Source organism: Botrytis fragariae (genome assembly GCF_013461495.1).
Source record: "Botrytis fragariae strain BVB16 chromosome Unknown tig00000061, whole genome shotgun sequence".
Lineage (NCBI taxonomy): Eukaryota > Fungi > Ascomycota > Leotiomycetes > Helotiales > Sclerotiniaceae > Botrytis > Botrytis fragariae.
This window is the reverse complement of record NW_023500994.1, coordinates 1,454,544-1,482,364: the sequence shown is the minus strand read 5'-3', so window position 1 is coordinate 1,482,364 and position 27,821 is coordinate 1,454,544. Positions and strand designations below refer to the sequence as shown.

General features: G+C 41.9%; 10 protein-coding genes across 10 annotated transcripts; 5 read left to right on the top strand and 5 right to left on the bottom strand.

Annotated features, from left to right (window-relative positions):
* Nucleotides 1-48: 48 nt before the first annotated feature.
* Nucleotides 49-1,898, bottom strand: Bfra_008560 (putative duf967 domain protein; the record flags this gene model as incomplete). Its single annotated transcript, XM_037338919.1, has 2 exons — nucleotides 49-513; nucleotides 882-1,898. The coding sequence occupies 2 exons, from the start codon at nucleotides 1,896-1,898 to the stop codon at nucleotides 49-51; spliced, it is 1,482 nt and encodes a 493-aa protein (XP_037192225.1).
* Nucleotides 1,899-3,749: 1,851 nt separating this feature from the next.
* Bfra_008559 (putative d-arabinono lactone oxidase protein) lies at nucleotides 3,750-5,378 on the top strand (the record flags this gene model as incomplete). Its single annotated transcript, XM_037338918.1, has 1 exon — nucleotides 3,750-5,378. The coding sequence occupies one exon, from the start codon at nucleotides 3,750-3,752 to the stop codon at nucleotides 5,376-5,378; it is 1,629 nt and encodes a 542-aa protein (XP_037192224.1).
* A 284-nt stretch (nucleotides 5,379-5,662) lies between these two features.
* On the bottom strand, nucleotides 5,663-7,144 carry Bfra_008558 (putative fasciclin domain family protein; the record flags this gene model as incomplete). Its single annotated transcript, XM_037338917.1, has 2 exons — nucleotides 5,663-6,802; nucleotides 6,869-7,144. The coding sequence occupies 2 exons, from the start codon at nucleotides 7,142-7,144 to the stop codon at nucleotides 5,663-5,665; spliced, it is 1,416 nt and encodes a 471-aa protein (XP_037192223.1).
* A 1,243-nt stretch (nucleotides 7,145-8,387) lies between these two features.
* Nucleotides 8,388-9,391, top strand: Bfra_008557 (uncharacterized protein; the record flags this gene model as incomplete). Its single annotated transcript, XM_037338916.1, has 2 exons — nucleotides 8,388-8,567; nucleotides 9,254-9,391. Coding segments are annotated over 2 exons (318 nt in total), but the record flags the coding sequence as incomplete, so codon positions are not given.
* Nucleotides 9,392-11,057: 1,666 nt separating this feature from the next.
* Nucleotides 11,058-13,313, bottom strand: Bfra_008556 (putative ipa protein; the record flags this gene model as incomplete). Its single annotated transcript, XM_037338915.1, has 1 exon — nucleotides 11,058-13,313. One exon carries the CDS (start codon nucleotides 13,311-13,313, stop codon nucleotides 11,058-11,060), a length of 2,256 nt encoding a protein of 751 aa, XP_037192221.1.
* A 2,509-nt stretch (nucleotides 13,314-15,822) lies between these two features.
* On the top strand, nucleotides 15,823-16,640 carry Bfra_008555 (putative nascent polypeptide-associated complex subunit beta protein; the record flags this gene model as incomplete). Its single annotated transcript, XM_037338914.1, has 3 exons — nucleotides 15,823-15,878; nucleotides 16,158-16,330; nucleotides 16,390-16,640. The coding sequence occupies 3 exons, from the start codon at nucleotides 15,823-15,825 to the stop codon at nucleotides 16,638-16,640; spliced, it is 480 nt and encodes a 159-aa protein (XP_037192220.1).
* A 548-nt stretch (nucleotides 16,641-17,188) lies between these two features.
* Bfra_008554 (uncharacterized protein) lies at nucleotides 17,189-17,563 on the bottom strand (the record flags this gene model as incomplete). The annotated part of the gene is made up of 1 exon (XM_037338913.1): nucleotides 17,189-17,563. The coding sequence occupies one exon, from the start codon at nucleotides 17,561-17,563 to the stop codon at nucleotides 17,189-17,191; it is 375 nt and encodes a 124-aa protein (XP_037192219.1).
* A 2,174-nt stretch (nucleotides 17,564-19,737) lies between these two features.
* Nucleotides 19,738-21,204, bottom strand: Bfra_008553 (putative trna (uracil-o -)-methyltransferase protein; the record flags this gene model as incomplete). Its single annotated transcript, XM_037338912.1, has 1 exon — nucleotides 19,738-21,204. The coding sequence occupies one exon, from the start codon at nucleotides 21,202-21,204 to the stop codon at nucleotides 19,738-19,740; it is 1,467 nt and encodes a 488-aa protein (XP_037192218.1).
* A 436-nt stretch (nucleotides 21,205-21,640) lies between these two features.
* Bfra_008552 (putative 60s ribosomal protein l24 protein) lies at nucleotides 21,641-22,598 on the top strand. Its single transcript, XM_037338911.1, has 3 exons — nucleotides 21,641-21,713; nucleotides 21,892-22,035; nucleotides 22,144-22,598. Exons 1-3 carry the CDS (start codon nucleotides 21,663-21,665, stop codon nucleotides 22,414-22,416), a joined length of 468 nt encoding a protein of 155 aa, XP_037192217.1. The 5' UTR covers nucleotides 21,641-21,662; the 3' UTR covers nucleotides 22,417-22,598.
* Nucleotides 22,599-26,372: 3,774 nt separating this feature from the next.
* Nucleotides 26,373-27,624, top strand: Bfra_008551 (uncharacterized protein; the record flags this gene model as incomplete). Its single annotated transcript, XM_037338910.1, has 3 exons — nucleotides 26,373-26,821; nucleotides 26,887-27,069; nucleotides 27,141-27,624. 3 exons carry the CDS (start codon nucleotides 26,373-26,375, stop codon nucleotides 27,622-27,624), a joined length of 1,116 nt encoding a protein of 371 aa, XP_037192216.1.
* Nucleotides 27,625-27,821: the final 197 nt, after the last annotated feature.

Here is a 27,821-nt window from a genome sequence, read left to right as displayed (position 1 = left end):
CGCCTAGACGTCCTCATTCATTCATTCATCCACAAATCCGCAAACCGCTCAATAATACAAATCCCTAATGACCTCCACAATAACCCCATGATCCTCCCACTGTTTCAATCCACTAACAACCACACAAGCTACCACTCCCTCCACACCTGTAACTCTAATTGGTACTCCACCCCCATGAATCGCATACTCTCCCGCTTCATTCCCCAACCCATATTTGCGCGCAAAAGCACTCTCATCCCCTTCAAATTTACACCACATATACCATGTTGAAACACCCCATCTCAAAACCGTCTTTCTCTTTCGCGAAACCCAAGAATCATTATCGGGCATGGTTCCAGAATGGGTACAGCAGTGGAAAAGAACTTGATTGGCATTTGAAAGAGAGATGGAAATAACGACTGGAGTTGGGTGAGGAAGGAGACGCTCGCGGAGAGCGGATCCGAGAACCCAGGCATCGGAGGTGGTGAAATGTTCGAAGATTAGGGAGGAGTCTATGCGGGCTATAGATTCGAGCTGTGAAAGAGGTGATGTTAGTATAGTTCAGTGGAATGAATTAATGGGGTTGAGGTGTGAAATGGAAGTTTTGATCTGGTGGTTATCGGTTGAGATATGTGATGTACCACTTTGGAATAGAATGGGCATTGCCTGCCATAATAAAACTTATGAATGACGCTCCGCTGGCTCTCCGAGGGCCACTGCCGTGGAGGCCGACTAGTTTCGTAGAAGAAATAATCGAGCGCAGCGAGCAAAAGGGGGTTTGGGGGCTTGCCCCCATAAAGAAGAGCAACTAGAATAGAAGATTCCATTCATTCCCTCTCGTTCGACTTCCCCTTCCGCCATCTCATCTTCGGAACCAAAAAATAAAACAAGAAGGTACTTACATCTTTTGGCGGATGCGCAATGGGTCTAGGTACCGTCTCCGGTGTTCCCCTTTCACTACCAATACTGCTAGCCATTCTGATTCCCAATGCGCTACTTGAAAAATCAATTGGGTCGGCACGATCTTTATCTCTCAACCCTTCTCTTATTTCTCTAAATTTATCCTCCAGATTTCGTTGTTCACTTCTTCTTATCAGATTTTGGGGTCTGGAAGGTGTTGATGAATTTGTAAAAGCGGTATTGAGAGTCGAAGGTGTAGAAGGAGTTCTCGAAAAAGAATAACTTGGAATTTTCGAATTGCTTGCGCGTTCACGAACACCGATTTTATTAAACTTTGGTGTGCGAGGTGATGATGTAGGTGTCGGAGACAAGTTTTCTCGTATTGTTTCGGGGATTGCGAGAGGTGGGGTTTTTGTTTGAGGGGGATGCGGTAATGCGAGCGGAGTTGCTGGATTGGAATGACTTAATGGATCGGCAGTCTCTGAATTGGGAGTACTTCCGCTACGTGTAGTTTCTTCCAAATATTCTAAAATAACACTCAATTGATCTTCACGCGCCCATTGAAAGTCGGCGGATGGTCGTTTTGGATTATTATTATTGAGTGGGAGAGAAAAATTGGGTGAACTGGAACCGGGTGGTTGGGATTTCTTTAATTTGAGATTTCGACCGGGTGGTACTGGGATTGAAGAATGTGAATTGTCGACGCTGTCGAATTTATCTTTATCTTGAAGACTCGACTTTGATTTTGATTTTGAACTTGAACTTGAACTCAAATTTGGGAGACTTTGAGTTGTACCTGAGGTATCGCGACGGCGGAGAAGGAGAGGTCGTGCATTTGCTACTAATTGTTTGCGGAACTTAGAGGAAGTAGTGGAAACCGCGTCGGAAGTATCTTGTTGGGCGGCGTCTTTCTTTAGATTGGAGTGAGAATGTGAGGGACGATGAAGACCGCAAAATGTACTGGTTGGTGTAGGAGACATTCCAGCTGATAACGTGAGTGAGAGGGCGACATTAACCATTATTTCATTGTATTGGGAAAAGAAGAGAATAGAATAAGATGGTGGAAGAATAAAAGAATAAAAGAATAAAAGAATGTGAACAGTTGAGATCTCGATGATGTGATGTGCAGTAAATGTGGGAAGAGAGTAGATGTAAATGTAGATGTAGATGTAGATGTAGATGTAGATGTAGATGTAGATGGAGATGGAGATGGAGATGGAGATGGAGATGGAGATGGAGATGTATAGAGAGAGAGAGGAAGAGAGAGAGGAAGAGGAAGAGAGAATGAAATAATCAACAAGTACTTTTGTGTATAGAGAGAGGATCAGACCGATAGAGGAATATTGTATATATGGTCGATCTGGTAGATATTGTAGCTGTTGTAGCTATTGCCGTCTGGTCTGTAGATACCAAGTCTCTACTCGCATGCCTAGATCTTAGATAGACTTCCAAAAGCAATACAATGCAATGGAAATTTCTCCCCTATGTTAAATTGACACAATATCTACACGTTTGCCTCATTTGATGGAGCAGAGAGGGGTCCGGATGTTCCGCATACGAAGGGTAGACTCCATGAAATAATAGTTCAGATGAAGTTCATGCAAAGCATTGGAAAAAAGGAAAAAGAGATGAAAAGTTAGGGATCGAGGTTTTGGGGAAGTCTGGGAAATCTTCCATCTCGATTTTCATTTATACGAGAAGAAGAACGGACATGATATATTTGATATGTATGATATGATGTACTTGAAAATGGGAGATAATATACTTCAATGATGTACATTGCACAGGATGTGAGGCGCACGAGATATAAAAAGATTTTGGAGCCTTTACCAACATCAATAGGATCGTTGCTATATTGGTGGAGGTGGATACATAACCCTTTTGTAGATCTCGACGACTTGGATAGAATGAATGACTGGTGATCAAGATCTTTGACAGGTCGCCTTGCATATTCGGAATGATATGACTTGTATATTAATTGAACATGTATATCCTTGCGAGAAACTTTATCGTTCGTTGTTGTTGTCTTTGCCTGAGGAGAACGCGAGAAGAATCTGGAGTATTGGCGGTGGATACACGAACTCATCATTTCCATACATCCAGAGTAGAATCAGTCGATATGTGACTTTGCATCTTCACATTCTGCGTTTATTGATGGGGGCAAGCCCCCAAACCCCCATAGCTCGCTGCGCTCGAAATTCCAAAGATATAAAGTACTAGATATTCTCATTTCGTATAGTCTGCCTCCACGGCAGTGGTCCCCGAAGGGCCAGCGGAGCGTCATTCAATTGTCTAGATACGATACAATATGATATGGTACCGAGTAGATCAAGAGGATATAATATTACCCAGTATATGTTGTGTGTATCTACAAATATATATATGTATCTATCAGCCATTCAAAAGACTTCCAATTATCATTCGTTGGTCTTTGACTGATGATTGCAGACGATGAGCCCATTCGTGGTCTAGTTCCATCAGACCATCAAAACATCAAAACATCTGGACTGAATTGGACTGGATTGGACTGGATTGAATCATTGGACGTATCGCTGGTGTATTGTAATAATATATGGTCGGCGTCGGCTTATTTTTTATGCACTCATCTGCAGCCATTTTAGTTTCATATTCAAAACCACCCCGCCTAAAAAAGTATCAAACCTCCTTCAAAGAGAGGCGACAAAAAATGGGAGAATATTTACCTTCTTTCACTTCTCTCGGGAATATCAGATGAGAATATAATCATTCTCGCAACTCAAGTTATATACCTAGTGAGATTACCTGGTAAGTTTTAATCAACACTCTAGAATAGATCTACAACGTACTTACAACATTCAAAGAGATATACCTAGGTCGATCTGGGCGCAAAGATGGACCCCGCAATCAAATCCGAATTGGAGAAATATGGCGACGATATTCCATTCCGCGCCGTAACAAATCATACACAATCAACATGGGCAAGAACATTTCATTCATCTCCTGAATTGTTCATTCAACCACAATCTATCGCCGAAGTCGAAAAGGTGGTCAACCTTGCGCGAAGATGTCGACGCAGAATTACAACGGTAGGATGTGGTCATTCTCCTTCAAATATTACTTGCACATCGAGCTGGCTCATTAATTTGGATAATTTCAATAAAATTCTATCTGCGGATCGGGAAACAGGTGTGGTGGTTATGCAAAGTGGTATTCGATTGTATTCTGTGGGCGAACAACTTGATGCTGTCGGTTTGGCAATGCCAAATTTGGGTAGTATCAATCATCAATCGATTGCTGGAGCAATTTCGACAGGGACTCATGGGAGTACTTTACGACATGGAATTTTGTCAAGTTCAATCTTGGAATTGAAGATTACTCTTTCGAATGGTAGAACGGAAACCTGTTCACCAGATCAAAATGAGGAACTCTTTCGCGCCTCTCTCATTTCTTTGGGAGCAATCGGTATCATCACAGAAATTACTTTCCAAGCCGTACCAGCTTTTACTCTTTCATGGGAACAAACTGTGGATACAGATCTTCGAATGATGAATAACTGGGATAAAACACTTTGGACACAAACCGAATTTGTTCGAGTTTGGTGGTTTCCTTATACTAGAAGAGCAGTCGTTTGGGCTGCTGAAAAGACAGATTTGGCTCCCATGCCTCCTCCCAAATCTTATTATGATGCTTGGTTAGGATATCACGTCTATCATAATCTTCTTGCTCTAGGACATTACGTTCCACGTATTCTTCCATGGGTAGAATGGTTTGTCTTTGGTATGCAATATGGATTTGCAAATGGTTCCAAGAGTTCCGCAATTCAACCCTCTCGTCAGGCTCTCCTTATGAATTGTCTTTACTCGCAATTCGTCAATGAATGGGCAATTCCAATTTCCAAAGGTCCAGAAGCTTTAAAGAGATTAAGTTCGTGGCTTAATCATCTTACTCCAGAAGATCCGGATTACGTCGCACATGGTATTCCTTATTCAGCAGAAGGTCTATACGTTCACGCACCTGTCGAAGTCCGAGTCACAGAAACAAGCAATAGTCTTACCCCTCGTCCACATCTCGATCCTACATGTACAGAAGAAGCAACTCTCTACCTAAACGCAACTCTCTATCGTCCATATGATATGGATCCACCATGTCATGCAAGATATTACCAAGGATTCGAATTTCTCATGCGAGAATTAGGGGGCAAACCTCATTGGGCTAAGAATTTCGAAACCACAGGTGAAGATATTGAAGCTATGTATGGAGAGAACTTGGAGAACTGGAGAAGGATTAGAAACGATGCGGACCCAGAAGGTATGTTTGTAGGAGAGTGGCATAGAAGATTCGTCTTGGGCAATGGACCTAGACTAGCGCTTGAAGAGGTGGAAACTGGAAGGAAGAGGTTTAGAAAGGGAGGTGTCTTGGTTGAAGGTGTGGTTGGCGGGTTTAGAGATGAGGAGGATGAAGGAGAGGGAAGTGAGAGTGGTGAGAGTTTTGATATGTTGAGGGCTAGCGAGATGAAGTAGAATATACAGGGAAAGGGAAGGGATAAGTCTCCTTTTTTATTGTTTTTAGGTAATAGCATAACCTAGGCATCGCATTACATTGCATTGCATTTGTGGAATTGGAACCGGAATGAGAATCCATGATATCATATAAAGTGCTTTCAAGCGAGATAGCTAAATAATTGACATGTACGTATGTATACAATGAGTATGCGAAAGATCTATCCATCTATCATTTTTATTTTAATGACCCTTCCCCATATCCACACTTTCCCAGTCATCGCACGCCAATCTCTCCCCCCCTCCTAAAAACATCCCTCAACTCCACCCCCCATCCCCATCCCCCATCTCAAAAACCCCCACCTCTGTTCCCTATCTCCAAACCTCCTCCCCAACTTCCTATCCCCGCCCAAAACCGGACACTCATCCCTCAAAACCTCAAACACAAAACTACAAGCGACGTCCTCATTCCCGAAATGAGATGTGGTACCATCTCGACAATAGAAAATCTCGGCATCTTCTCTCTTCTTTGGGAGTTTCGAAATCATGATGTGGAGATTGAGGAAATCGTCAAAGATACGTCCGAGTGATGGTTTTTGGGCTGTGGAAGTAAAGATTGATTGGATGGTTGGAGGTGGAGGTGGGTGTGGATGTAGATTTGGAGGTGGAGGTTGACGAGAAGGTTGTTGGGTTGTGAAATTGGATTTGGTGGAAATGGTAGTGTTGTGGAGGATGGTGAGGATGTTTTGAGTATGGGTTAGTGTGTGGAGAGTTCGTGATAGGAGGGAGAGGAGGTTGTGCGCGGAGACTTTTTCAGAGTGGGTGAAGAGGTGGGATATTAGGTGGTGCATGCTGTCTATGATTAGTATTTCGGGAGTGGTTTCTGTTGAGCTTGGGAGTGGTGCTGTGGGTTTGACCGGTGGTGGTGGTGGTGGTGTTAATTCGATGTCTTCTTCTTCGCTGTCGCAGATTTCATCTGGGATTTTGTGCAGTTGCTCTGCTTTCCCTTCAACGGGGTTGCTGGTCCGTGATGGTATGGTGATAGGTATTTCCTGATCGCCCCCATCGTTTCTGGACAGGTCATTTGGTTGTCCTAGCTCACTTAAAACCTCCCAAAGCCCCTCGATATCAAAGACTCTACTAATGGCAACCAGCTCCAATAATGCATTCACCTCTTTTTGTGTGTCGATCTCGACACTTTCATCTGTATTTTGGCCATCATTGAGATTCATAGTGATATCGTCCTTACTTCTCATCTCATATCTCCTCTTCAAGAGCCTTGATCTCAAGATTTTGACTAGAAGAGGGAGGTTAAAGGAACCAGTCGTATCTATTACTACGACCTTTGGCTTTGTCGTATTCCCCGATTCACTCTGGGACTTCTGAATGACATTTACCAAATCGATATGTTGTAAGAGAACTGATGCTATGAGATTGAGAGATATCTAGATAGTAATGTATCAGGACCTTGTTCGATACATAATCTAATACACAATATTGCAAAAACTTACCACTCGACTGCCTATCGATTCGTCTCCATCAGCAGCACTCAGCCCCACTACAATTCCCCTTTCGAATCCTCCATTTGACTGATCCTTAGCGGCACAGAGAACATATTCATCAATTTCCTGACATCCCGTTTTGATTCGTGCCGGTCCATTATCTTTCTCATTGAATAGCGTCCGTTGCCGCTCTTCCAAGTCAAGCAATTGATCTGCTGTTATTGGACGAGCTGGTGCTGGAGGATGCGATACCTCTTTCTGAGCCATGTGATCTATTTCAGCCATTTCGAGAATTCTCGGGAGGTGAATTGTCGCACTTTGATAGGCGGGGAGTTGTGAGACGTATGGCCATTTCAAGGAATCATGTTATCCCTCTGAATGCTCAAAATGTAAGGTCTTCGGAATCATAAATCATCATGCTTAAGTGAGTGTTTTCCATAATTGATAAAGTACATGAGTTGCTCTCATTCTTGGTAGTATAGTCGACGCGTTTGACAATCTCATAAGGTAAAGGTCTCAAATCCAATCACGACAGACAAGTAATAGTTCGTGTTTGAAAAGTTCGCGCGCGCACGTGACAAACGTAGACCGATTTCCTTCAACATCTCTTAACGTTTCATCCGCTCTACCAACTGAGTAACGTTCTTCAATCTCACCAAGACTTCAAATCAAACATCTACTGGCGGGAATAAAAGAAAGGAAACAAGGGAACAAAGCATGCACAACCTTAGTTCTACCACCAATCCATCCTGACATAACCATTTATACAAACAAAAGCGTGCAAAGTTCCACCAATTCACATCTTTCGATTGCAAACCAAGCCAAGTAAGGAAAAGCAAAAAGCTGGGCAAATTTTCAGACTTGCAACAAAACACTTTTTCTTCATTCTAGTTGGTTTGCAGAGTTCGTGTTTCCATTATCACGGGTAAAGCTTACGACGACATTTTCCTGTGTGCGAGTGGCACGTACTAGTACGGATGTATATTTCCGGTTGGGGGGAGGCTTGGTATGGATAATGGGACGAAAGGATTCGGGACCGAAGGTCTTGGGAATTTTTGGAATTTTGAGAGGCTTTTTGCATAGCCTAAAATTATGTTCTTGAGATGTGTTCTCAAAACTGTTCTCATATATTTTTGGATGATTGAATGTCTTTCTGTATATTGGTGGTTTTCATGACAAGTGTTTGAAAACTATCATCTGGAATTCCTAAAATTTCCTGGGATTCACAACATCACGATCTACGATGTTTGCAACGGAAATATTCTCGTCTTTACCGGGGTCCTCCGTATAGTAGACATAGGCCAAGTGCTCACTGCCTCTTGTGCCATGTTCGTCTTATTCTGCCTGCCTTTTTGGTCGGTTGCTGCATTATCCTATTGTGTATCACCCTGCCTTCGCTACAGGTACTGCAGGGTGACCAAGAAAAGAAACATGAGTGAAGGGTATAGCCAAGATCGTCAATTTTGAAGAACACGTACTTTATCCTGACTATTATGTAGTTATCTCCGTCTTAGCCTTGATGTGATAGGGCAGTATCGCTTGCCTTCTACGGCCCTCACCTCGAGACACCGTTCTTGTTCTATTGTTTTTCACTCCATTGTTTTCAGATGAAGCTGTAACGCATTACCTTCACCCAGCAGAGACAAGAACTCTTTCTGTCGTTCAGGCTTGGAAGGTAGAATGTACACCACTTGTCGATTCAATATGTGTAAGCTTGCCAGGACCACAGCATTTGCATTGAGACATCACATTGGAACTAACATCAAGTTCTCCGGCATCTGGAAGAAAGGACATATCTCTCAGTTGAAATTACTCTCGTATCAGCTTACAATTGAACTCGGCATTTAGTAGTCTTGCTACCGAGAGGCGTCTCTTCTCGAATAAAAGACCACTCAACTTTTCTGATCAAGAGAACAGTAAATTTATGAATTTCTCATTCAAAATTACGAGTTCCAATCAACTTCATACTATGGTGGTAGCGCACTAAAGTGTCCAACTTATTACTACGGTGCAAGCAGATGCGAGCTAGGAGTAATGAGGGGTATCGATTCACAATTATTTTTTACTTCTCGTCGCCCTTCGAAAAGGCGCGAGGCTTCGCCAAACAGCATATCTATATTGGCCGGAAACAGCAATTCCGCAATTAACCCTTTCTGTGCTGCTTCAATTATGGTATGAATGAAGGCATGAAAGTTTGAAACACCAACTAGCTCCCATTTTACAAGGCTGCCAATGTGACGCTGTTTGTCGATAGATCAAGTATTTGTCATGGATCCCATATTACATGCTTCTACTACAGTATACTGACAAGTCGAAGGATATTTTCGTCATCGGTCATTCAAGCAGTATCAAACACTCCAACCGATGAAATTTCAGGAGTATCTTTCTCACTAGCAATTCACACGTGGCCGATTTGCAGTTGACATTTACGAATTACTGTCACTTCGATTTCTGCAGATTTCGCTTCCTCGGGTATCCCAGTTTGCTGCAGAAGCCGTATCTCATCATTTTCCAAGGCAATTCTTGACTTGACTACTTCTAGAAGATATTCTAATAACTATTCCTCTCCTCCTTCGAATACTCATAGCGCAAACGAATCATACTCTACATCACCCAGCTCCCATCTTTCAATGTCAGTGCCGAACAGGAGTGGTAATCTGATCTTAATCTGCACATCACATTGCCAATAAATGCGACATGAGCCATCAGAGGATATTTATCTTTCTGTGCCAACTCAGTCTATGCGATCGCTAGATAGAGAATATGGCATTCCGAATTGGAAGCTCACAAGTGAATGATTAACCACAGTTGGTCTCCGTAACTTTGCATTCTAGAATAACGGTAAGTGCATCCGGGTGAAGAAGCGATGGTGAAGGGTTTCTTGTCTCTCATATTAGACTATCATGACTGCATAGATATAGGCCCCAAAGAGAACCACTGCCCTGCGTTCCACGAGCCTGAAGATTTTTGAATAAAGTTTGCTAAACTTGATGATGCGTATCAATGGACGAGGAGAAATTCGAACTAATCTTAGCACCTCCTACAATCTATTGCTCTTAAGGGTAATGAAACAGCAAATTTAATTGAATGTCAATTATACTATCAGTATCTGTAGGTGACCACTATCCGATATCCGCAACATTTCAGAGGCTGCGATCTCTCATCTCGTAGTGTTCAATGTATTCTATGAGCGGCTGTTATTTTATTCAGCTTCAATTTTGGATGCTGAAAGTCTGGAAGAAATTTTGAAATATATACTAGTTCATTCTGGTTTCTTCACTGTACCGACACTACTCTCGGCGGTACTAAGCCATGAATAACATCGCCTCTTAACTAATCCCAAGATCTTAGCATTTACATGATCGCGCCGCCTTATAGTCAAGATTAACCGCGCAAGGGGTAATGCATCACCCTCATTCTTTAAACCTCTTTATTTCGGAATATGTTTGGGACCTTTCTACAACCATACACACACCACTCCTTGGTATACCTCGCACGCTTGAATTGCAGATAACAGTCTCTGTTAACGCATCACTATATCTAATTCTTCAAATGATCTCGAAGCTCACCTTTGATTCTATCTACGAATGTGTCATTTACTCTGCTCACATCTGAACAGAAAATATTGTGAGGCTAAGGGTCCATCACAAAGTTTGGAGCTTTTCCTAAGTTATGCGTTTAATTCTTGAGTCCCTTCGTTTCTCTATGGTCTGATATTTTTAGCATTTAGCCCTCTTCAGACATTCCAATGTCTTCACAGCATTCTTATCTTCGCAGCATTCTTATCTTCGCAGCATTCTTACGATGTTGTTTTACAAGGAACCGACAGTTTCTTTCCAACTCGCATGCAATTTACTCAATGCTGGGTGCTTGGTCCATAATTTTGTCCATCTTGACTCGGCTACTCAGGAAATCCTGGAATAAACATTACTACTGGCCCTGCATAAACCACATATGTTTTTTGTGATCTATCTATACAACAAAGTAGCATTGTTTCTCAGTACTTCACAATTACCTAATATTTGAGATATATGGAAGAGTTGGCAATATCAATTACATTTACTTGGTACTACATACTTAAAAGTTATTTATCCCCATTGATAGTGACAAGATCTTTGCTCGAAGTCTGCCCCTAACAATACCGTCTGAATATTGCCCACTCCCACGCCAAGCCGCTGTCAAAGACCTTACACTCTCATCAGGCAACCGTGAAAGATTGTTCATTCCATCCATAAACCCTCTTCAATCGACTAGCAAACATGACCAACTTCCATCCTTCAATCTCCGACTTGTGGGGTCGATGAAACGTGATGGACTTCTCACGACCTACATCCTTTGCTGCTGGAGAGAAAGTGTACACCGATCCGAATTTCGGAATGACAGAGAACCCCAAATCGACCATTGCAGTTTCAAATGAAATCCAGCTGACTGAACCACGAGCTTCAGACTTGGCGAACATGGTGGAGAAGACCTGCGCCGTGTTTTTGTTGACTTTGAATACCCGAGGCAACTCCACAGTTTCTGCTTGTGCAAATTCAGTATCGTCTTGAATGAGATTGTAAGGAGCGACATTTGTGGGTCGAGTCTTGTCCTTTTGTCTTCGTTGCTGAATGAGGATATCTGGACCCGTAGTCTCGAAAGCGGGGTCTTCAAAAGTTTTAGGAGGCCTCTTCCCAATCTGTGCCACCCTGTCTTTCTGCTGTTCATAGTGAGTTTGAACCTGAGAAACGCAATCATCAACAAGATCCTGGTACAGAAACCCTGTCCTCGTGCCCATACGTTCCGCTGTAAACTGATCAAGAGCATCAACAGCGCCTTCGGTCATTCCTGGCTCAAGAAGGTTTTCCATGGGTACTGCAAACTTCGAAAGATCAACCTCATGCTTTAATGGTTCAAGCTCGCCCAATAAGTTCTTGAGTCTTGATGCGTATATCTGTCCTCTTCTAGCATTCTTTGCTGGCAGAGTAACAGTTGCAGAAAGATTTTCAACAAATCTGACGATGACGGCCAGGTCACCAAAAGCGTCCAACACACCATCATGCAATTCAGATAGCTCAATAGGATGAAGACGATAAAGATCTTCTAATTTCTTGACCCAAGGAAGTGCGTTGGTGACGTCAATTCCAGGGGAGCAGAGACGGAGCACGTAAGAAAGTTGTGGGTTCTCCCTGGTTAGAAGCTCTGGATCTTGCTTGAGTAATACTCGTGCAAATCCATCATCGTACTTTCCCGAGACACGTCTGAAGTACTTTGTACCTGTTCCCAAGGCTGCGTAGCGTTTGAAGACTTTCTGTACCCTACAGAACTCGAGATGAGCTACATTTGATGCTTCCTGAAGCAAAATTGTACTGGCAATTTTATCGTCAGGCTTCTCTGCTAGAAGTTGAAGAAGGCGATGCATGTAATCCCAAGTTGCGGCTCCAGCTGCCATATTGTGTATCAACTCGAAGATCGAAGTATTGATGTACTTATCGGCCAGCAAGGGGAGGATTCGTCCCTTCTCATCAGGTATAAGTTCCGGTCGACTGAAGTACCAGCCGTTGACCATATATTGAAGAATAACTGATTCAGAGCAACACAGAACCAGATAATCGCTCACGGCGGTTTTTTGATCGAGTGAGTTGTTGATTATGTCGTCTAGCGAAAGCTTCTCTTGACAGTCAACGATGGAAAGGTTTGAAAGAGCAGAAACAAGTGCCTTATTTGACTTTTTTGGCCGTGGTTTCGTAGATTTGGTAGTAGATCCGGTATCCAGAATGTCCGCAACTAACACATTCAGGTGTGTTAGGGTTTGCAGTTGTCTGGTGAGAACGAATTCGCCAACCTCTTGAGGAACAACAGCTCTCTTTTCAAACGCAAAGGCGAGTTTAGTTGTAATTTCGTGATAACTAGCAGCAGTGGTTGCTTTGAATGACTGACCATAGGTCTCTTCGTCGTAAAACTTAGTTAAACAGTATTTGAAATCATGAGTATGGCGAAGGTTCTTATCGCGCATGCTCTCCAAGATGAACATACAATCTCCTGGACCATCATGAATGCCCGCTATGTATTGATGCAGGAGAGGCGTTGTAGCTCGGTATCTCAGATGATCAAGTAGATATTCAGGTTCTGTAGTTATGTCATGCAGATTCATTTCGGGGACTATCTTCCACGGGGCGCCTATTGATTGATCTTTTGAGTGCTTCAAGTATCCGTCTTCTACAACACCAACCTTAAAAACATTCACTCGTTGACTCTGATCAAAGCTTCGCCAAATCCGTTCGATTTTCGGTCCATGCAGCTTGTACTTTCTTGCAAGATCTGCATGCTGAGTCTTGGTGACTTGAGCGTGGTCTGCCTCACTTTCCATGGTTGGAGATGCGAGAAAGCTCGATTTCAGGTGACTGATTGTCGAAATTAAAGTCGAAGAGTAGAAACAAGTTACTTCCTTGTGTTTGTATGCAGAGTGGGGCATGGGGCAATTTGTTACAGGAGCTACCTATAGGGTCACGTGGAAGTGTCTAGAGATCTCACGAGGTGGTTTAGACTAGACTTCAAGTAGGAATTCAATAAGGTTGTAACTGATTGCAATTCTTGTAATTATAGTATGAAACTAATGATTGTCTTGAGCACAAAGCTCTATATTGTAATGAAACCAATTCCCTTATATAGATCTTCATACTCTGATCGTATCGACAAGTCGAATCGACTTCCTTATCATGTGATATTTGTCCTCGTGACCTAGTAAGACTACTGCTTATCTAACTTGTGCTTACTAAAAGGTAGGTATCTAGAAAAGATAGATGCCTATCTTTTCACATTTATTAATTGTTTATCCGGTTACCCTTATTTCTGGCTACCTTTAAATCTTATAGTTCCTATAATATCGTTCCTGCAGGTCATAATACCCAGGACTCGTATTTATGTTATAATTTATATTATAATAACGTGGTTTATTAGTACATGGCCTATATTAGTATATGGCCTATTTCAAAAATGCATCAAAATTGAGCTTTTTTTATTAATCATATTTTAATAACTAATTATTATTTTCTTAATAAAAAAGAATATTAAATAATAATAAAAATCTAGGTTTTTAAATATATAGTTTTAATATAAATTTTCTTATTATATTCTAAAAAAAGTAGAAATTGTTACGATTTTCGTTACAAAAAAACTATTTCTATAATAATTCTTATACTAATTCGAATTTTTAAAAAGAGATTAGATTTTTATAATATAATTATAATTAAATTTTATATATTCAGATTTTAAAAGATTTAATAAATAAGTAAATAAAGTATATGGTTATATATAGACGAATTTTATATGTAAAATAAGGTGGGCTACTTATTGATATGAGCTATATACTAATAAACCACGTTATTTCAAAACTATATAATATAATTAACAAAAATCTTAAAAATAAATTATTCATTTTTTTGAAATTATGAATCGAAATTATATAAAATTATATAAATATATTCTATTAATTAGGATTTGACTGTATTAAAATTTGATTGTTCTAAGAATAAGTTTTGGTGTGATTTAGGTGATCGATCATTATCTGTACACAATGGCGGTAGGGGAGGCACCCAGTTAGTGGCAGGAGTGATTTGATTATACTGTATCCGTTTAAAAGATTCTATAATTTAATGAGAAACGATGGGGTATAATTAACAAAAGTGCTTCTTGTACATCTAAGAAATATTCAGGAAATTACAGCGAATTCTCAATACAAAGAACTCACAAGAAAAAATTTATGTGCTTTCGAGGACGAATCACGAACCTATCCTCAACGAGAATTTAGAAATTCTCGAAGCAACTTTTGTCTTACGGTGAATATTCATCGAGCTCAGGCGCATACTTGGTTATCCCTTTGTGAAATTTCAAGCCATGCCTCTTCCCTACGATATTTGATGGGTTTTGAGCTCCGGAGCATCTCCATCTGTGTTGTTGCAATGCCAATTTGTGTGATTCGAAGCATTCCTGCGACTCAATTTGCTCGTAGGGGGGTCAACAAATAAAAAATGAAGACTCCATGGGTGATTGAATAAGGAAGGAGTCATACAGGCTGACTACCTCCAGATTTCGACCCAAAAACGGGTAATCGTGAGACTTTCTCACGTGAAGCTCTGTGAAACTGACACGTGATCGTTCATTGCGCACCAACTGTCTTTGTGTGATCCGCCTTTAGTATAAGGTAGAAGCGGGAGAGCAACGCAATGTGCTTGATTCTGAGAATGCATAGACAAGATTGTGTATGTGAGGTACATATGAGTTCTCAATGTCTCGCCTCCATTGTGGGAAGAGGGGGAAGAAGGTGTGGCAAGGAGTTACCTCAGAGCAATCATGTACACACTGATACCTATTGAGGTATTGTTAATCTGCCAATTCTATGACAAAAGATGGATAGCAATGATTCCCTTCAAGTTCAAGAATCGCCGTATGTTTACTGTACCTCCCTTGTAACATAAGAGCACTCACTGTCTATGCGGATATCCTGGACTGTAATGTCTTACCGTTTCTAGTGGTAAGTATCCATAGATCAATCTGGCAGAGAATTGGTGAAAATGCCGTAGCTTCTCTATGTTACAGGTCGAGACTGCCATCACATCCTCTTCATTTGTATAGATTGAATCTTGTTGTTGTTGTTGTTGTATATTGGACTGTTGATTTTGGCTGATGATTGACGAGGCTGTAGAATTTCCCCACACAAATGCTCGCTTAAAAATGGAAATTCTTGGCGCACACAATGAGCGCTGAGGACCTTCAACACACGACGACGAGTTTGATTACATAGGAAAGTCAAATCTTTACAACTGTACGTATAACATCAAAAATACATCCGATCGCTGCGAACCTTTCTGCCGGACAGATACCTCGAATTATTGACTGACGATTTTCCCTCGCCATAGAACAACCTCCACTTCCTCATTTAATACCTCCCCTCACTTCTCGACGAAGGTCAAACTACAGCAATCATGGATATGGAAAAGTTGAAGAGAATGCAGGCCAGAGGTGGTGTCAGAACTGGTGAGTCTAACTCCGGCGAATACCGCAGAGGACGCGAATGGCAGAAGGGTTGAAGAGCTTGAAATGGGATTCTTCGAATGATGGAGGGGTTGAAATGCCAGCTGGCTGTGCTATACAATTTTTACCGGTATTTGAACGATTAAAAGCTAACATGTGGCCGAAGGGTACGTGATAGAATCCTCATCCTCATGCGATTTATGATCTACGAACGCGATTTCCGAGCTCTACGACTCTGAGGAAAGCGCATAGCGGGGTAGCATCGGTCTGCTAACAAATACAATAGTGGAAAGGGTACACCAAGAAGAAAGGTTAAGAATGTTCACAAGAGCACCGGAATGGACGACAAGAAGTTACAGACCTCCCTCAAGAAGCTTAATGTTCAACCTATCCAAGCTATCGAGGAGGTAAACATGTTCAAGTCGGACGGAAATGTTATCCACTTCGCTGCACCAAAGGGTACTTTCACCTCACAATACGAGCTCCTGGAGTTAAACTAACCTTTCAATGAATAATAGTTCACGCTGCTGTTCCATCCAACACCTTCGCCATCTACGGAAACGGCGAAGACAAGGAGCTCACCGAGCTCGTCCCAGGTATTCTCAACCAACTCGGCCCAGATTCCCTTGCTTCCCTCCGCAAGCTTGCCGAGAGCTACCAATCCATGCAAAAGGCTGAGGGTGGTGAAGACAAGAAGGACGATGAGGAGGATGATGATGATATCCCAGATTTGGTTGAGGGTGAGAACTTTGAGGACAAGGTCGAATAAATTTCCCGCACGCAAGGCAAAGTCAATTAGGAATGATATTAGAGAACTGGTGACAGCATTGATATGGAAATGATCATAATCCTCTCTTTGGCTATGTTACGGCACCTCGCTGCATGAACATAAAGTTTCAGGTAGTCCGAAGGTCACTTAGCTGTACAAAATCATACTACACATTAAGTCCTTCTATATTACAATATCTTTCCTATGGGGCCAAAAGCGTCAAGATTCTAGCGTATTCATTTGAAGGATGATAGGATCTCTCTTTCCCCTCGGGTCAATAAATCACATTCAGGCGACTAAACGGGGTAGGCACGTGTTTTTTTAAATAAGTGATGCTTTACAATCTTTGGTGTTTCTACAAGGTATCTGAGCTACTTTTTGAGCCGTGCGACGCTGTTTCAAGGAAATGACCATCAGATTTCTCTCATATCATTATGTAGAAACTTGTGGTTGTAAAATCAACAAGATCACACTTGATTTCAGCAAGCAATACGCGCCAGCAGTGACTGAATAGTGCCCCTTTTCAATACCTTCTAAGTTTCTCGTGCCTAGTCCACACTCTTCACATCTTCACTTCCTTCATTTCTCCTATCCTCTTTTCTCATCTTCCCATCCTCCTGATCGCCACTCTGAATTTTGGCATTTTCAGATCCATCCGAGACCTTGCTACTCGCTTCCGCGATCTTTATTGTCGTTGGATCCGGACCATCACCTTGTTCCGACTTCTTCCCTCCCTCCCCCTTTCTGCTCTTCTTACCTCTAGCTCCAAGGCTCAACTCACCTATCCTCTCTTGCCAGGTTTTTTCTCTCCTTTCCATGTTACCCAATTCTTCTTTTTCTCTCGACTCCCCATCTTTCTCTCGTTCACGTCCCATCATCTCAAAAATCGTGATTCTCTTCACACCAATGATCAATCCCTCCATACAGCCCCGGCCCTAATGCGGTCCCATACATATACCCCTTCATCAAATCAATAGTGCTACTCATATTGTCGATTTCTTCTTCATTTTTCTTGGTGCGTTTCTTCATGGCGCATACTTGGTAAGTACTGTTTAGACTGAGGATAAGAGAGAAAGAGGTTAGGATCTTGTGGGTGTTGCGGAGGATATGGGAGTAGCGAGAGAGGAGCTGGGTAGGTGAGGACATGCTGCTTGGAGAGTGGAATGGTGATGGAAGATGAGCCGTATGGCTGGATGGACTGTAGAGTGAGACGATGAGATATCGGGAGGTAGAGTCGACGAGCTTCAATTATCAGATGATTAGCGTGGAAGAGGGGGTTCTAGTGACGGGCTGATATATATACATCTGCTAATGAGATGAAGGACCTACGATCAAATCACCTTTATTGTTGGGCCAAAAGCCATATTCTAGAGACACAATACCCCCCTTTTTAACTCCTTTCATTTTTTCTCCTTGATTGCGCTAGAGATTTTAGTCTTTCTTTCGCCACCCTGAATTATCATGGCTTTAAAGGGTTTCATTATATCAAAGACACAATCGAAAGAACATTAAATACAACCAGTTTCCATCGGAAGATCTCATGATATTTGAGAATACAATGATCTACTGCTTTCTTTGAAATTGTGCTAGCTTATCATCACCACATTTGGTAAAAGAGCTTTCATTGACTTCTTAATCACTCTTCATGATGTTTCAGCAAACACAGCAGGGATCCTCATACAGATCAGCTAGTAAGTTTGTGAGTATAGAAGTCCCCTTCTCGTGTCTTCTTTCAAAGTTGTGATCGAACGAACGACATGCCATCAGGATGTAAAGACTATTCCTCTTTCTCGTTCAAACCCTCAGATAGCTTTGTGTTGCTAAATTTGTTGAGGTTAATTGAAGCAAAGTGAGAGATAGAAACGGTTTGAAAGAATCTAAGACCTGAAAGTGTTTAAAGAAATGATTTGGAAAATCATTGAAGCAATAAAAGTGCGAAATGGGTCCGATACTCATCAAGAAGACACAATATTTGAGTATCGAAATTGTCCAGATTGAACGACGTGCAGAAAATTTAACATCTTGGATTCGAAGGGCAAGAAAGAAAGGTTAGATAGCAAGGATAGTATTTCTTGTGACTGTTTGCGCTGGCATTTGGTTATGGAGTTTGAGTTGGGCCAATACACGTGGTAGATGGGTATCTTAAATTAAATGACTCCCTTCGTTTGGCCCGTACAAATGAGGTGTTGCTTCCTCGGCTCAAGTAAAAAAGATGGTTTATGAAGGTGGTGTATCCCGTCCATTTCTGGGTCCGAGCAAGGGGTCTGTATTTCCTGTCGTAGGCGGTATCCCCACTACTGCAAGATTGTGAAGTCAGTATTGCCTATCAAGAACAGAATCCGAGGGAAATTTAAAACTGGGGGGTATTGATGCTATATAGGGAAGCAGAAAGAGTTTGTAGGATCTAACACAGAGGTAAAAAGTTAAGTTCAAAAATGTAAGCAGGCAGTAAAGACAAATGAATTGGTGAACTATTCATAGTAACGACACCGATGAAAGGTGGTGGGGTTTTGATACGTTGGTATTGATTTCGATAGGGAAGATGAGACAACTTTGATGCAGCCAAAAACCCAGCATTCCCCATTTCCTGATCCAGTCCAAGTCTCTCACCCGTACGCTTTCCTCCAAATTCCACCTCCACCTCGCAACCATCGTACTTTATGACATTCACGAGATTGGTTGTGGAGATGTGGTCATACACATAAGCAGCATATTTTTATTTTCTCATGGAGAGTGGGGAAATGGCTCAGATGATGCATCTCATGGCGTTCCTCAGAACGAGAATGACCTCATGATTGGCCAGCGCTTATGATAAGAAATTTGGAATAGGGCCGCATTAGTTGCACATATGGCGGGACCTTGTCACTCGTGGCATTTTCAGATTCAGGGCCAAGGACTAGTATGTAGGAACATATGTATCAACATTTCCATGGGTGGTGAGATGACTTTGGGTGCCTCTTTTAGTGTTCTCAAGAGAAAAATGGTGTCACATATCGACGGCATCTTTTGTTGTACTTGAGATGTGGTACTTGAAGTCCGTCTGTATGCGGTGTGCTGCTTAGCAGAATTGATGTGTGATAAATGTCATAAATGACCTTCAATGATTCTTTGCCTTTCCCGTCACCAACTTTAATGCGTTTTCCTTCCAGCCTGTGGCTCCGCCATTTGCATCAACAAACCCTCGTACGTCGACATCTTCGTAATTCAGTTTTCTTCTTCGTCCGATTAGAGCCGCATTTCTTGTACTCGGTATTCGTAGCCATTCCTTTTCCACTTCCCATCCACATCCTTCAGCGAGTCCCGCGACCCATGCAACAAGAGAAGCGTACGCCGAGGGTGTACCTCTAGATCCTTTGGGTGGTGGCGCCCGACATCTTGCACCACTGAGAGCATGACTACAACATGGAATCATCATAAATGGTGATTGAGAAATGTTCGCAAGGATAGGTGTCCATGGAGTTAGCTCATCAGCGTGATTTGAGATAATGAATGTTCCTTTGGGGAAACTTCCGTCGTGAACATCAGGTCCCGAGGTTTCATTTTCATTTGACTCTGAATATAGAATTGAAGGTATCAAAACAAGTTCTTGTAACTTCTCTCGTGTTTTTGGCCCGAACACACTCCATGATTTCCTTTCTCTTGCATCAAATCCCCATCCTTTGTAACCTTCTTCGGATAAAATGTGAACAAGAAGTCCATTTCCACATCCAATGTCAACATAGCCTGGAAATTCGGTATCTTTATAAGTATCGGCCCAAAGTTCAATGAGAAATGCTGCAATGTTCAGATCCTCGAAAACATGCTTTTCAGGATCTGTGGCTTCAGCCCAATTCTCAATCAAAGCTTTTGCATATTTGGCCTTGAGACGAGCATAAGTATTCTGAACAGTAGCTTGAGGTATGATGGTGTCATGATGGACTTTTTTGACATATCCTGCAGCAGTTCCTTGCCCGTGCTTATATAGAGCAGCTAGTAAATGCTCAGCTGTTCTTTCAAGTTTCTGAGTACGAGGTTCAGAGTCGAAGAATGCATAGTGTATTGCAATAGTTGCATCCTGTGTCTCAGGATTGAATATATGCTGGAAAGCAATTCCGTAAACTCCAGGGTGATAAAATGGTGATTCATGAGGTGATGATATATGAGGGAGATAAATAACCAGAGACTGAACTTCCCCAGTATCTGTAGTATTTGCATAGAAAAGACATGTTTGATCGAGTGGCTTATCTTTTAAGATGTTTCTAGGTATCATAGTTCTTACCATAACTTTCTGTAGAGTATAGTTGCGGAACTGAATAATCCTCGCAGGAATTGTAGTATCATTTTGGAAATTTTCATCAAATGGCTGCTCTAAAGAGATATCGGCTCGAAACAGATGATTGGAATTGATGTTTGGATTTCGAATTAAATTCAGCATGACTTGCGAAAAGATCTCCGGTGGAAATGAACATTTATGCTGGAATAAAGGTGTCCAACAATGACTACTTCCCTGGGTAATATCTTCAAGTATTTCGGAGGACCCAGGAGGGTACGGCTCTGGAGTAAACGGGACCTTCACGAGAGTCATGGTCGCCGTTGATGATGGACTTGTAAATATGAAAGGAAAGGTTAGGCCTTCTACATGGCGCGAGGATGTGAACGATTGAGGGAGATCACGTGATTCTGTGTCTCCTAACTTTGGGTTGTTATACCTGTTGGGAGTCAACAAAACACTTCAATGGAGGATACCAAATTATAAGTGTACTCGTATTTCCTATTCATTCTCTTCAAATTGGTTTAAATTTGCATGAAGTTAAGATAAACGTCTTCAGAAAGCAAGGCTGACAATAATGCCGAGGCTGTGGACAAGGCTCAGAGCAATTTAACTAGGGCCAATTTAGCGAGATCTTAGCGCTCGCACGCAAATCGCAAACCAAAAAATTAAGAGTCTAACGAATTCGGTATTTTGCGATCTTATTGAATTTCCTGCCCACGACTCCGCAGGAAACAGCAAACACACGACAACCACGCCAAACCGTCGACATCATGCGTACTTACGAAGATTCCTTCTCGGGAGCCAAGATCTACCCTGGAAAGGTACGAGTGTTGCCCCTTTGAATGATTATGGATTGTGGTCGACAAATGAATGATTGGATTGATGGGGGAGGAAGGCGAATTGTTGGGTTACGACTATGCAGATTTGGGAATTACTTCAAAGGCGCATAAGGATTGCGTATCGAAGAATTCAATGCTAATTACTTTTGAAATCATATAGGGCAAGCTCTACATCCGTGGAGACTCCAAGATCTTCCGTTTCCAAAACGGTAAATCCGAATCTTTGTTCTTGCAACGCAAGAACCCTCGCCGAATTGCATGGACCGTTCTCTTCAGAAGACAACACAAGAAGGGTATCTCTGAGGTACGATATCACGATTTACTTCGCAGCTTGATTCATATCGAGATGGAATAAATGACATCATGGGACACCCGGAAGAACAAAAATACTGATGCAGTTCTCACCATATAGGAAGTCGCCAAGAAGCGTTCCCGCAAGACCGTCAAGTCCCAAAGAGCCATCGTCGGTGCTTCCCTCGATGTCATCAAGGAGCGAAGAAACCAGAGACCAGAAGCCAGATCCGCTGCTCGTGAGTCCGCCATCAAGGCCGCTAAGGAGAAGCGTGCCGCAGAGCAAGCCGCCAAGAAGGCCACAAAGGCAAAGACCAATGTCTCCACCCAATCGAAAGTCAGCAAGCAAGGTTCCAAGGGTAAGGCACCAAAGCCAATGAACACTAGCCGTTAAATATTTTGTTCATGGTTGTCGCGGTGCAATGGAAGGGAAATTGGGTTGTTGTTGTTAACGAAATGAACGAATAATCTTCGAAAGTTTCGGGGAGATTTTTCAATCAAGCATGGATGAGCAAAATGGGCTTTCTGCGTGATCTTGATCAATAGCATTTACAATGACAAGACTGGTACAAACAACGATGGTTAGGAAGGATATCCAACTTAGTGCAATGCGGTGCGATGTTTGTGATGCATATGTATTCGCATTCTGTCAAGTTTCAGAACTTGGGAGATTCTTTTACGGACAAATGGAGTCATTTGGTTTTCTGGGCCTACGAAAGACCTGGCATTTTTATAATACTACCAATTCCACCGGAAATGCATCGATCTCAGAGGATTCTTGATTGTGGCTTCCTTATTTCCCTGTTCTTTCTCTTTTCCTCTAACAATCACCATCCTAATTACTTTCTTCCTCTATTGCTAAACACCGGGGGCTTTCGAATCTCCACGCAAAGCTCGATTTTAGTCTTTCCGATTCGAAACGTACAATATGCTCACTACCACATAAGAGATTCCCAATCAAACGGTCGCTAAATCCCTGGATATTGCGTTTCTTTCAATTACACTCTCCATTCATTCCCAATTTTGACCATAGTTCGCTTCATGACACAAGATATTATACATGTCCTTACCCAAAAAACCTAATTTCAGTGATGCTTTCTATCTCATCTCGCTTACATTCCCATTTCCCTGGACTTTATATCCCACATCGTTAACCGACGTTGCCTTTCGCGAAAGATGTTGTGAATAGTTGAATTGAGTTTTCTTTGTTGTTTTATGCTGCTTGTTCAGTTGTCCTAGGCTGGGTGTGTGAAGTAGAGGAGCACATGGAGGTTGTATTATCGGAGCATCGGTGGGTGGTGGTATTTAGGATAATGGAATGGCAAAACGGTGGCAGGTATCGGCGCCAGATTCTAGACTATCTTTTTGCAATACTTTATGGTTACACGGAAGGGGAGGTTTATCTCCTGAAGCACCTCGAAGACTTGAGGTTTGAAATTTGGAATTTTGAGTTTGGTGCTAGACTTGTTCGGCGTGATTGTGTTACACAATTCAACAATATGTATTAGATGAATCGATGAATGTTCCAGCCAAAGAAATCAATACAAGCATGTTTCACAATCATTTTTCCCAAGTTCCTATGGTGTAATCGTTTCCAGCAATTATCTGCATAGATAAATAAAAGGTGGCTTGTGAAAAGTCATCCTCGATTGTGGCAGAAATCTCATTCTCGTGAGGATACGAGAGACCAGGAAGAAGTTCGATTGGCTAGTATTACTCCTTCACTTTCACCTCATCTCTCCACCTTGCGCCTTCCAGCCTGAATAGTTTAATCTGGCCTAACTCCTCACTCAATTACACAATCCGCACTTATGATCTGGCTCAAAAGCCGATGTGAGGTAAAAACGTGTAGAGAGCTTGCAACAGATACTAATATGAGTCCAAAGACTTCCCATAAACCTTATATAAACTCAACATCAGATGCAGCCTAACAATATACTTAGATCACTTAAGAGATTCATTGATATGTATCTGCGAGTTCAAACAACGAAGATATCTTGGTTGCTGACTATATATGACCTACCAGGCATCGAATAGATATATGTTATGATCAGTTTTTGCGAGCACTAATATGCTCATGTTTGTGATTAAATTATCCCTTTTTAGCTTTGATCCCGCCGTCAAGTGTTGCTTTATATTGGTTGTTATTGGCTAGCCATGCTTGGTTAAATTGACCAGTGTAATCAACCAAGTCCATTGTTCCCCTTTAATCTTGCAGTATGAAGGCTGAAGGGGCTAGATTCTTCCAGCTCTTCGGCATCTAAGGAGCTCCTTCTAATTATATCACCGTTATGCTCGTTTTTCAACCATGGACCTAGAGTTTGGATAGCTTAGGTAGAAATCTCGATATCCAGTCCTGGGGGATCTTCCTGAATATATTCTGGGCTAGACTAGACTAGATGTTCCATGGTAAGCGTATGCGTGCCTGTTGTTATACTGTCTTATTTCGATGTGCCGTAATGTAAGTTCTGTGCTAAATACAGACTCGAATTTGTAAAATCGTACTAGATATAAAATTAGGGGAGTTCTTCGAGGCAATGACAATAAACATTCGCTTGCCTAGAACAAGCATGAAGGGGCTTGGATTTTGCGATCCGAAGACCTGAGTGATACTGTTGAAATTCGTAATGGCAGAGATGGACAGGCATCACCACCGTTTTGCACTTCACCCACATATGACTAGTTGGGAACGACAGGCTTCAAGCGCTGCTTGTTTCAATTAAGGTTCGCTTCTGTTTCCTGTGTTCGTTTGCGAAGGTGGTGACGCGGTATTGATCTATTGCGCTTATTATCTTACACCAACCCCCTCCCAACTGTATCTGAATATATTTCCGATCTCGTAGTCGCTAAATGACCGAGATATTGATAGTGCGCGGGTGAGAATAGCTCGTGTTACTGGAGTACAAACGTCTGTTAGCCAAGAAAGACGAAGGTTGACTATTTGACAAAGGATCGAGCATGTCTGGAACTATCTGCAAAACCCTAGAAAGTCGTAGTATAAACGAAAACGATGTAACCTGATGTTGAGAGCAAAGCGGGGCGCAATTTTGCTAATACAACCTTGAACAAGATGATTGATGTTGAAGAATGTAAGTCCAAGTACTCTTCTTTTCCTCCCTCATAAAGCTTTGTCTCGCAAGGCAATTTTGAATAGGTAGACCAAGAATGCAAAGAAATCGCAACACCTGTTTTATTGGGGTGAGTGGGTACATGTTCCAGGAGCCAACTGAACAGAAGGCAGCAGAGCATTGTCTAGATTGCCCGTCTTCTGATGGAGAAAATTACTCAGTGTCTGTTTGAACGAATTGTCGAGCTCCTATAAATAGTCTTAAAGCGTGTCGTAAGGATGCTCAGATATGGCGTTCGAGAAATCGAAGGGATCAAACCGACGAGCAACCTGCATAGAACAATCTGCGCTGTATGCATGATTTCTGGCAATCGCCTCGCGATACGATGCTACTCTCCCAGCACCTTGTACAAAAAGGTCGGTACAAATATATTATGAAGTGAGTTGGCTGATAAAAGAGACCTAAGAGGGGCTTTACTAAGCCTTACAGAAGACAATCATAATAGAGTGAGTCAAAATGAGGCAATTTCACTGAATATGTCTTTCGAGGGGACGGGTGTTGTTTCCGGGTGCAAATTGAGCCCAGCATGTTCAACAATTCATTCTAATATAAGTTATTTTCATCAAGAACAAAGTTCACCTGCCTCAAATCTCCACGCGTCTTGTCTATCTAATATCCAAAGTCTCATTTTCCTTGAGTGACCAATTAATATGTAATTTGGCCATTTCGGAGTACTGAAGTCCATGAAGTCAATACGTTAGTCTAAAGGTAGATTTAAGAACCTACCTATCACATGTCAAGTAATGGGATGAAGTCACGGAAAATGCGAGAGTTCCCCTAGTTTCAATCGACTACTATGATTCATGATGGCAGTCAATTTGCCTGCCCAATGGTTGCCAAGACATCACATTGAATGATGGAGGGGAAATTACTCCCAATCTGATGAGCTTTTGTTAGTGGTTCTCAACAGCTGGGATACCGAGGCTGGTAGAAGATATTGATTAAAACAATGAAGTATCAGAGTGCTTTGATACATGCTTTTATTAGGTTGGCTGAGTAAATCAGACTTCATGAAAGAGTTGTAGTGAATAGTTTTGTTGTCGGAGCCTGTGATTGGTTCGGATCTGAAGCTAGTTGATTCTAAAAGTAGGTTCTAGATTCAGGGGGAACTTCTTTTCCCCTCATAAGACTTCAAAAATTGATTGATTCGGTTTGTCTTTCTTCCTTTAACTCAAGGACTCTGCGCACTTTATCTATCTACAAGCCCTTCTTGAACCTCGAAATGGCAGCTACCACAAAGTCAAACAACGTCGTGATGGACGATCAAAGGAAAAAGGTTGTCCGTGACCTATTACTTGGTAATCTAAAGCCATCACGTCTTAGCAAGCTATCACCCGAACTGATCATAATGATCATGGAGAGTCTTTTCGACAACGTTATGGTCTTCCCGGACTATCCCGACATTATCAAAGCTTTGGATGCAAAGTCAGAAGCGACAGCATTTCACTACACCGTGGAGACTTTCATCAGACATGCTAAAAGAGCTAGACTTAACCACGGCTCTGTCAATCAATTCCCCAAGCTTCTTGAACCCGAACATCATGTTGATGGCGAATTCAAGGTAAATTCTATGGATAAATTTGGAACAAAAATTCAGCTACAATTCATGTGCGAGTCTTTTGGACTTCGCTTCTATGATTTGTATATCACAGATCTTTGCTTAGACTTCAGGTGAGGATATTCAGCATTATTCCGGTCTACTGCAGTTTACATTATAAGTACTCACAGAGGCATAGTAAGCTCAACAAAACGAAGTTGGCTGAGTTCAAGGATGCATTGACATCGGACAAAAACTTCGGCTTGAAACCATATTTTGTGCATCTCGCAAGCCGACTAAAGAGATTGGCTGTGATAAGGGGACAATTTACCTTTGGGACAACGAAATTTCAAATCGCTTGCATCTTGCAATTCTTAAGACAGTAAGCAAGCAAATGAATATCTTGGTTATTAAACTTACGATCTAGACTAACCTCCAAACTTTTCACCATAGTTCTAAGCAGCTCACCGCGTTCAGAATCATCGATACACCCTCCAATGATAAGGTCGCATATATGAACGACTACGATGATTCCATGTGCGCACTTGTACGTGGTATTAGTTCTATCTTCGATCTCAATTCCCGTAGAACTGAGGGCGTGTATTATGAGACATCGGTAGACGATTCTGGTATTTCCCAAAGCCTCAGGTCGTATAAATTACCGGCAGAAGATCCTCCCATCTTCCGCCAAGTAACTTTTAGGTGGATTGCGACTGAAGGTTTGAAGGCAGATGTTTCTAAAATTGATCAATTGGAGCCATTATTCAACGAAAGGAGATATGAAAAGCAGAAATATCATGGCCACACCGAAGATACTTTCGCCAGATACTGTCGACCATCCATCAAGAGAGTGTTCTGTTATGGAGAGTCCTTGTGTGGGGGAGTTTATTTCAATATTTGTCATGGGTGTGGACCTAATGAAATAATATTACCATAAGTATACATCAGTGGCAATAAACTTTGCCATTCCTTCAATGATGTTATGATCTTTTAATTCATTCCTCTTATACAACTTGTTGCTAGATTCATAAACACCGCATCTTGCTTTTTGGAAGGATACTGCGTCGGAGATGAAATCGATACATTGCATGGTTACATATGGGTTTCTCATCAACTGAGTATAAATCTCAATTC

Excerpts from the sequence above, each read along its gene's own strand:
- Bfra_008552 (XM_037338911.1), top strand. The coding sequence starts at position 21,663 with ATGCGTACTTACGAAGATTCCTTCTCGGGAGCCAAGATCTACCCTGGA. Across the intron at positions 21,714-21,891 it reads CCAAGATCTACCCTGGAAAG|GGCAAGCTCTACATCCGTGG; the intron begins GTACGAGTGTTG and ends GAAATCATATAG. Across the intron at positions 22,036-22,143 it reads ACAAGAAGGGTATCTCTGAG|GAAGTCGCCAAGAAGCGTTC; the intron begins GTACGATATCAC and ends CTCACCATATAG.